Source organism: Synchiropus splendidus, chromosome 11, assembly GCF_027744825.2.
Source record: "Synchiropus splendidus isolate RoL2022-P1 chromosome 11, RoL_Sspl_1.0, whole genome shotgun sequence".
NCBI lineage: Eukaryota > Metazoa > Chordata > Actinopteri > Syngnathiformes > Callionymidae > Synchiropus > Synchiropus splendidus.
The window spans coordinates 2,194,918-2,204,287 of record NC_071344.1 but is presented as its reverse complement, the minus strand read 5'-3'; the positions used below and the strand labels follow the sequence as shown (position 1 = coordinate 2,204,287).

The following is a 9,370-nucleotide window of genomic DNA, read 5'->3' as shown; positions in this document are numbered from 1 at the left end:
TGGGAGAGAAGAGACGAACCAGAAGGACGCGAACTCTCCTGAACAAAAGGCACCAGCCGCGTAACACTTCAGATTTATTTCACGATTTAAGGCACTGAAGATTGAGGGATTGGCTCAAGTTGCTTCAGAACAAAAGTGTGCTGACTCTTCCACATCGCCTTTAGGCGGCGCTCACCTGCAACAGAGAGACTCGGGACCCGCCCACCCGGAGTGTGACGGTGGATTCTACCTGTAATGTTTGGTTTCACAATATTGGAGCACCATGGTGAGACACAGGCACAAACAGCTGCAGCCGTGGCTACTGTTCTTTGGTAATACACACACGCGCGCGCGCACACACACACACACACACAAACCCACACCCACACACACTGTGGAGTGACAGCAAAAGCCTGGAAGCCAGTTGAAGACCCGCCCAACCGAGAGAAGACACCAAAGGAAACGACCCACACACCAGTAAAACCTGATTGTCAAAATAAAGGCCAGACTGATGGAGTCAGCCGACCGAGTCCAGCGGTCCAATTAAAAGTCCCTGAAGGTCGACACCCCCTAGTCTGTTGGGTTTGTTCATGATAAAAGGCGCTAAGCGTCAGGGTGCAGCAGCGGTCCACTCAAGGTTTCCCCACGTCCACAGTGACCATTGTGTACAGCTCCAGTTTCTCCTTCTTCACCAGCCTGTACTGCAGGGAGTTGATCCCGTCTTTGCCCATGGTCTCTCGGGTGTGAGCGATGCGGTTGAACCTGCACACAGGAGGAGGACAACCATATGACCATCGGGCTCCACACACACACGCACGCACGCAGGGGACATACCTTTGAGGGTTGGGGTCATTCTTTTTGTCTCTGGAGTGTCGAATCATCCGGCACTTCCCAACATCCCCGGCTGGCCGGGAAATACTCATCCCTTTAGACGACAACCTGCGGGGAGGTTCCAGTTAACAGCAGCACAGGTCAACAGAGTCCCACACTCTCACTGTACCTGTTGTAGATGTCGTCGTCCTCGCCCCCCCACCCCCAGTAGTTGTTGGGGAAGCCGTTGATTTTCAAATATTGTTCTTTACTCATCGAGGAGACGCCGCCAAAGTACTGCTTGTATGGCAACCTGGAGACACCAAAGCACACTTCACACTCAACCAAGGTCCAGCTCAGGGGGAAATTGTTCTGCCAGTTTCAATGACCAGCATTGCCGCCATATTGATGGAAAGAACAACGAAAAATTACTGTATGTTTTGCGTTCTGCTGTTGTTGAGCCTCTTCAGCGCCTCTGAGGTTATTCTAAAGAATGTTTGTTAGCGGTGGGCTGTCAGGGAGGCCTTCTCTGCTGGCCTAACATGACCACAAATCATGTGCATATTTATGGTAACAGTTAATTTTTAATGTATTCCCCCCTCCCAAAAACGCGTCCTGTGATTGGATACTCATACAGTAATTTAACTGCCTCTTTTTTCTTGCTCTGAGAACACTGTGGCTTAAACATATATGGATTTTTAATAGGCAGACTAGCTTCAGATGAACGAAATCACAGATGTTTAGTGACATTCCAGTGTTTTTGTGCTGTTCTCTGCCCCTGCATTTCCCCGGCACCTGCAGTCACACTAGCTGGACCACCGCAGGCTGAGTGCTTGGCCGTCACGTCAAACTTTGGTGTTGTTTATATATTTTTTTTATCGTGAATGCATTCATGTTTAATATGCTAATAATGGGCGCACTGGCGCAGCTGTCTGACTGTACTCTGACAGACATGTTTCTTCTGCCGCTGTCGGCAAAATGTGGCCGTCGTTGTTTAGAGTCTTTCTGATACAAAGCTGCGACTTAGCATCCATGGAGGTGTTTTTCAATGTGTTATTCATAAAAAAATACCAAAAGAAAGATCATGACTAAAGTCCATTGCTTGCGGAATTCAAGTCACGTATTCTGTCCCGACCTATGAAAAGACGGACCACCTGGATTGGAGGCAGGTTTACTTCTCATAATTAAAAACTAGTGTTTTTGCTATCAACAATTCAGGAAGTGATGAAAAAAATTCCCCTCTGGTTGGCTTCTTGATGGGCTGCATTCCATTCCTGAAGGCCTAGGTGCACAGGCCGCCACTGGTTCTCGACAGTATCTGTTCTGTTGGGTTGTTGGAGTAAACAAATGTTTGCATGAGGAAACAATGATGGGCCGTGACTCGCTCATACAAACATGTTAGTGTCACAATAATGTATGCAAGCGCCTTGCGGGCACAATCCACGGGGTATCAATCTGAATTGAATGTTTTCATTTTTTTGTGTAATATCTTATTTCACGGGCTCCACTTTTCTTTGATTCTTCCCTCTGCTGTTCCCTTTTCGCAAGACTTAGTGTAAGCCAGGGTCAGGTCAACTTTGTTGTTGTGGGTTCACGTGCTTTGATGTTTTCACACTCTTCTCTAAAGTGAACATTTGAAACTCACTTGGATCCTCTGTAAATAAATACCCTGATGTCCTCAAGAAGGTGGTCCTGCCTGAAGTTGTCAGGGAGTAGCCATCTGGAATGCGTCCTTCCAGTCACCCCGCTATTGAGTCTCACCTGAATCCAAACTTGTCCATGGACACGGACAGGTGTCGCGGCTGGCTGAAGCACGTGTAAGTGTTCCGGTCGTCCATGGGGATCAGGTCCACGTCACTGAAGACGAAGCACTCGTAGTCGTACTCTTTCAGGGACTCAACGTAACCCACATTCAGGAGTTTGGCCCTGTTGAAGATCTCCTCACCGTCCTGGAGGCAGGGAAGTCGCAGGGAGCGCGCACACACGCACACACAATGGAGATCGTGGTTACAACACTATTAGTCTGTCATGGTGTGTGTCAGGAAAGTGAAGGGGTGAAACTGATGGGTGAGAGCGAAGTGGTGAGTGTGATGGGTGAGAGTAAAGGGAAGGGGTGGATGACAGAGAAACCAGTGAGTTACCAGAGTGACTGTTGCAAGAGAGAGAGAGCAGGTCCACACATGCAGCGTGAAGGGAAGAGCAGGACATGTGAGTGGGAGAATAGGAAGGAAAACAGCAAAGAAAACGATTGACAGCAGTCAGTGGGAGCGAGACAAGTGGCTGTGACTCACTTCACTCAGGGTGCTCCACAACAAAACACTAAATCTGCGAGCAAATCTTAGCAGTCAGAGGCACCAGTATGATCGTGGAGTACTGTGTTCTGTGGTTGGTCTACGGGTGGAGAACAGGACTAGAGGAAACTGGGGAGGAGGGGATGTGTGCACACCTCCAGGTGGCCAGTGTGTGTACTGAATAAATGGATGGAATAGTATCAACAGAGGTGTGAAGCTCTTTGTGGCGCTAGATCAGCAGGTGTTTGCAGACAGGAAGGGTGTGGAAGTGAAGGTGATAAGGACAGAAGTTCAAAGCGAGAACACTCATCTCTCACAGTCATCAGCTGACACTCATGATCGAGGGCCTTTTACCTGCTGGATGACGTAGACTCCGTAGTCCAGCTGTTGCCTCTGCAGGATTGGATGGAGGTAGTAGAGCCAGTACTTCAGATGCTCCTCTCTGTGTCTGAAGGGGATGATGATAGCGACCTTCTGCCGAGCCAAACAGCCTCTGGGCCGGAAACGACCTCCCACCTCCACGTTCTGGTTCTCCTTCTTCACAAAGTCCAAACTCACAGGCGAGTTGAACTCCACACGCAGTGGACCCACTTGAGGAGACAGAAAGAGCTTCAGTAACTTCTCCACTGGCATACCTTCATCAGTAAGGGGGTTCAAGAAAGGGTGCGGGGAGTGGAGGGCTGTCAGCTGAGAAAACAGCCCTGGCGTGAGATCATAGCTCACAGTCAGAGCATTCCTCTGGTCAGCAGGGGTGCTCAGTGGTCAGTCAGGACCAGAGGTCACAGGGCTCTGATCAGTGGCATGGAGTTCTACAGTCTGTCACAAAACCTACACACGGTTCCTGATGTCAAGGCCCGGTGGACCAGAGTGATGTGTGAAGTTCTACATAGCTACAGAGTGTTTAAAGGACACAGGTAAGAATGAGACTGGTCATCGCGTGGTTCAGTCATGTTGAATGTCTGTCCTTAGCGTGTCTGTGGATGCAGAGAAACAAACACTGAGGCGTGTTACCTAGGAGCGGAGAGGTTTCTGGGCACTTCTCCAGGACCTTCCCGGATTCTCGGTTACTGCTTTGGGTGAGTGACTGCTGGATAGTCCCGTTGGCGCCTGAGGCGAGCTTCCGGTCCGACTCTGTTTGGGTGACACCTCCCGTCTTCTGTCCAGAGGCGGTGTGCTTGTAATTCTGCTGGTTCTGCACGAAGGCGAAGCGGATGTCCAGAGAGCGGACGTAGAAGACCACCGTGACAAAGATGTGGAGCAGACAGAGCAGCACCACCAGCTTGCAAGTCCGGTGCAATAGGTTAAAGTTGACGGAGTCTGCGGGCATCCTGGCTTCGGTCCGCAAGGGGGAGGACAGATGGTCTACTTCCGCCTTCAAGAACTTAGACGTCGAAAGTGATTACGGAACCGTCGTTAACTACTCAACTGCTCTTCCATACTGAAAACAAAGTACGTTCTAACCGCAGATAAAGTTCCGAGTCGACCAGTCACCGCGGAGTGATTTCGATTAGCATAGCTCGACTAGTTCATGGGTGTCACTGAAGTTAGCTCCCAACTCCGCACACACCTCAGGCTCGTTCCGCGAAGACCAGCGGCTCAAATGATCCGCCGCGCTCGTCAACGGCGCCTCGTGCATCCGCAGGAGAAGACGAGTGGAGTGACTCGGAAGTGCAGATCCCCGGGCGGCAGTGGCGTCTCCGGACGAAAAGTTTGACCAAGTTTCAACTAGTGTCAAGCCGGCGTCATCGTGCTTACGTCACATCCTGAAATACCTGTCAAAGTAAAAGTCAACTGTGGAGTTGAGACTTCCGCTCCACTCTACCACGAGACCGGAAGGAATGGTAGGATCTTTCAACTTGAATCTACTATTGTGTCACTTAAGAATGACCGAGATCATTTGTTAAACATATTAAGATAATGACAACATTGCTCTGTCCCCAATTTAAGCAGTGTATTTATGCAATAGAGTTCCCCACTGTGAGATTGTATTCTGTGAGGGGACGTTCACGGAGACTTGGAGCCAAATAAAGGCGAGCTGTGACTCACCATCATTTCCATCACTAAACGAATCCAAGCTACCTGCAGGTTTGTGTCGGGTCTGATCCGGTGTGTGAAGGCGGAGGCTTTAAAGCAACTTTTTTGTTATGGCTGTGAAAAAAGCTTGCCGCTGTTGATGTCAGTAATACGTCCATCAAGGAGGTTCTGTGGTCACTGGACTTTGCTCATATATCATGCTCATAACTACCAGATGAATTGCCATTGGCAGAATTCTGACTGTTCACACTCTATGTAGAGTCTATATCATTCTTGGGAAGTTGACTACGGAAGCCTTTTGGGTGGCAAACAATGTTCTTCACAGTTTCATGTCACAAACTTGTGACTTCTAACTGCCGATTTCAGAAGAGCATCCGAATTGCTAACGTTTACCATTTTGTTTTCCAGAGGTCTCGCGTTGGCCAAGATAGGTGAGAAGGTGAGAGCCAGTAGCCAGATGGGAGTTTTACTTAAACAAAAGGGCAGCTTGAACAATTGTTAAACATGTTGGTTAAACTCAGACATGTAAAAAATTGAAAGTGATGTCAGCAGAGAAGCTATCACGAACATGGGTGAGGAGGCCTCAATACTCGCTGATAAAAGACCCAGTCAGTCCCACTGTTTACCCAAACACACTTTATGTTTTGTGAAAAACAAGTTTTACATTAAATTTGCATTAGCGTTCAGTGTTGCCATTGTTGTCCGTCTGCCTCTGACACTTCATCCTCTCACAAGAGTCTGAGTTGTTGCTTCCACAATGACATGTTTCAAATAAAAATAATACAAATAAATATGTCTTCTCACCTGTTCTGGTGAACATCCTCTGCTGGGTCTCCCGGGCCATATCCACTGTATTTGTCGTCATCGTCATCACTGCCGTTTCAGAGATGAGGAAGACCTCCACGAGTGGATCTGATAAACATCAGTAAAAGCCATATAATTCACAATAGCTGAGTGAATTAACTCCCATGCCAAACCTTGGCTCATACCGAAGAAGACTAGTCTTCTCTTTCACAGTATACCTTCATCTCTAACCATTGTAAAGCTCCAGCCCTTTGACATAGTGACATCAAAGTGGAATATTCCAAAAACAAAGGGTCACTAACGTTTACATAACTGCAATTGTAGCTCCATTATTTGGTTGACAAATTGGTGTGTCTTACTAAAATTACGATTATTTCAGGGCCCTACATTTGACAGAGGTTAGAACCATCTTCAGCTCCAAACTTGTTGAACAATGATTGTACTTAAATGTAATCGAGTCTCATTTGACATCGTGCAGTAAATCATCAATAAATGGCGTCAACATAAAGTTATTACCCAGGACATTAATTAAAAACTAATGTAATGTAGTGGTACATGGATTACTGAAGAATAGCAAAGCATGAGTGAAATCATGAACACTGAGTAGTAAATTAATTAAATCAGAATAAATATTAAAACTCCAACATATAGTAAAACCCTGATCAGCCATTGTGTGATGTTATTACTTGTGTTTTCAACAACTTTATTCACTGTTCCGGTTTGGTTTCAGCCATATTGGTCTTCAATGGCGGCTCTTCCCGCACCAGCAAACAGTCCAAACAATTCTTTCCATCAAATACTTGAAGACGCTTTGATGCAGAGGACCTCGATCCAGCTCGAACCCTCGCGGAACCGGAGAGCCAACGCGCAGAAGCTCTGACCAGGGTGTCGGCTGTGGTGGGCTCATGTTTCAAAGCGGACGTCGCGGGGGCGGGGCCTCGTCGTGCTCACGTCAGCATCACTACATCGCGCGAGTTCGTGTGCAGGAATGTCGGAAAGTTCACGACTGCCCTCAGTGTTCTTTCAAAAGTGACTCGCAGTGACCGGAGTCCGGAGAAAGTTTCCCAAAAGTTTCGGTGCTGACCGCCAGCGAGCTTCTGCGGGAGTTTGAGGTGAGTTGGGCCGCCGGAGCGTCGTGGTGAGCTGCTGCGGGAGGAAAGGGAGGCCGCCGAAGTTGCTGCTCGCTGAAAGGAAAATGGAGTCTGAGGAGGAGGAGGCGCTGTCCGGGGCTGATCAGGACCAAGGCTAACACTAGTCCTGCCGCCGAGCCTCCAGCCTCCGCTCCGTTGCGATGGTTCCATCCCAAATCCGGACACAGGAGTGAAGTCGGGCGAAATGGCTCTCGAGGCAGAAACGGAATGTTTAGTCCACAATCGCGTCAGTTTGGCTGGAAAACGCGACCGTGATATCGGGCGCTGTTGTGTCCGAATGTGGAGTCAACAGTCGCTGGCTTCGTCGCTCAAAACTTTAGAGAAAGTTTTTGTAACTTCTGGTTCCGGTCGGTCTCACCAGCTGCCGAGCCGAACCGACGTGTGCTCACCGAAAAGGTTCGGTTCGAAGCGTCGAAGCCAATTGACATGACTCATGAACCGGACTGGACCGTGGTTCCCATTCAAAATGGCCGATGGTCAAAAGTAGCAGCGCTAGTTTGCGTTTCTTTAAGCAAACACGCTTTGATATCTGCCCCTCAGGCCGGGTTCCCCCGGTGTCGTGATGGTGACTCCGCTGACTTGAGGGCTGGGTCTGACCGAGACCATGCGCCTCAGTTCAGCACGACTCACGACTTCTCAAAGGAGGCTATTCTGGAATCCTATCTGTATGTTTTCAGGAACTGCAGAGGGCAGCATGTGGCAGAGGGACTCCTAAGTGGTCCCACTTCAAGTGTAAAAAAAAAGTCCAATGTTGCGTTTTTGACTCCTTGGATCGATCTTTGGCCCATGCCCTTTCATGTTGCACATTTCTGTCCGACAAATGTGAGCTTACTAAAGCAAGAAGGGACTCCTCGAGATGTCAGTCTCTTGTGCTGAGGACCTGAAATGTATGTTTTGATAGAACAAAGCTGGAGAGGGCCCTCGATCCCCCAAAATAATGGCGCCACTGACAGGCAACCCCCACTTCCCCAAGCCAAGTTCTCTTGTTTTGTTTTCCACTGATATACTTCAGAAAAAAAAAAAATATATATATATATATATTCACCTTTCTTTTTGCGTCCCTGCTATCGCCCACGTGTAGCTCACAACCCCCACTTTAGCCGCCTTTGACATAGGACTGTGGGTCATTTGTCAGACCAGGACAGATGTTGCTCCTGGCCGACTCTCCACTCATGGAAAATGCATGTTTGCTCTTATCATTGGGCATCGCAGCATTCTCCTGAAGACAAGATGGCTGCACCAGCCTTATTTTCCGTGGAGTTTCCCGTGGGCTGTCCCAGTCCCTGCGACCCGCCCCCTCAACTGGTGATGCTGGCGACTGTGGCAGCAGCTGAGGGCCTGACTGACAGCGGGGCCCCCAACCAGAAGGAGATGATGGAGCTTCAGACGGTGGGCAGTGACCTATTGGACAGCGAAGAGGAGAGCAGCATCAGGTAGTGACATGAGCTGGTGACAATGAAAATGGTTGTTTCAACTGACATGGCGCTGGGGTTGGGATTAGCAGAGACCAAAGTAGTCTCACCTCAGGTGTTTGGCATTGTTGCAGGGATGTTTTAGAAATGCAACTGCAGCTATAGTTTATCATTTTAACAGGTATAATTTCAGCGAACATTCCACACAAGAATATTGCAGCTATTTTTGTGTTAATGTTCTCATGAACAAATATCACAATATTTCGCTGTATTTGCAGTATTATGATATATCACAGCGTATCACCAGATACCTACCAATGCACTGCCCTCATGGTGCCCCTTTAATGTGCCCAGGTACAGCTACGATAACCAGAGCCAGAGAGAGGTCTGTATTATCGAGTACCCAGCCTCCCCAGCGCCAGGTGTCCAGCCGGTGGTGCTGGGACAAGACAAGGATGAAGAAGTGCAAGACCTTTCACAGCGACGTGGGATGCGCCCATCTGCGTCCTCCGATCCACAGGGCGCCGCCGTGGCAGCAGAAGACAATGGAAGGAAGAGGAGGAAGCCGTTCCACTGCAAGCCCTGCAACTTCCAGGCGCAGAGCGAGAGCGAGCTCGTCCAGCACCTGAGAACTCACGCTGCCAGCAAGATGAAGGTGGTCACCTCTGTGGAGGGCAGCGGCGTGGCGCTGGTGAAAGAAGCCGAGTCTGCCGGGGAGATCAAGGACGGCGGCGACGCGGTCGGCGCAGGCGACAGTAAAGGGCTGATCCGCTGCGAACGCTGTGGCTACAACACCAACAGATACGACCACTACATCGCACACCTCAAGCACCACAGCAAGGAGGGCCAGGACCCCAGGTGAGGACTAGAACCAGCCCATGCCAGGGCT

General features: G+C 49.3%; 2 protein-coding genes across 8 annotated transcripts in view; one reads left to right on the top strand and one right to left on the bottom strand.

Annotated features, from left to right (window-relative positions):
• Window positions 1-75: 75 nt before the first annotated feature.
• b4galt1l (DP-Gal:betaGlcNAc beta 1,4- galactosyltransferase, polypeptide 1, like) lies at window positions 76-6,840 on the bottom strand. 7 transcript variants are annotated; one of them, XM_053878714.1, is made up of 7 exons: window positions 6,744-6,840; window positions 5,919-6,026; window positions 3,435-3,670; window positions 2,551-2,738; window positions 980-1,102; window positions 814-918; window positions 76-741 (listed from the first exon to the last, which is right to left on the bottom strand). In XM_053878714.1, the coding sequence occupies exons 1-7, from the start codon at window positions 6,823-6,825 to the stop codon at window positions 612-614; spliced, it is 972 nt and encodes a 323-aa protein (XP_053734689.1). In that variant the 5' UTR covers window positions 6,826-6,840; the 3' UTR covers window positions 76-611. The 7 variants fall into 7 exon arrangements, with proteins under 7 accessions (XP_053734689.1, XP_053734688.1, XP_053734690.1 ...); XM_053878713.1 differs by lacking the exon at window positions 6,744-6,840 and adding an exon at window positions 4,092-4,272 and having other exon boundaries at window positions 78-741; window positions 4,648-6,457; XM_053878715.1 differs by lacking the exon at window positions 6,744-6,840 and adding an exon at window positions 6,092-6,116 and having other exon boundaries at window positions 78-741.
• Window positions 6,616-9,370, top strand: part of rest (RE1-silencing transcription factor) — a 5,264-nt gene continuing 2,509 nt past the window's right edge. The window contains exons 1-3 of the mRNA XM_053878705.1: window positions 6,616-7,030; window positions 8,282-8,502; window positions 8,836-9,339. Of these exons, the coding sequence (XP_053734680.1) occupies window positions 8,300-8,502; window positions 8,836-9,339 (707 nt within the window). The 5' untranslated portion in view covers window positions 6,616-7,030; window positions 8,282-8,299. The remainder of the gene's footprint in view (window positions 7,031-8,281; window positions 8,503-8,835; window positions 9,340-9,370) is intronic.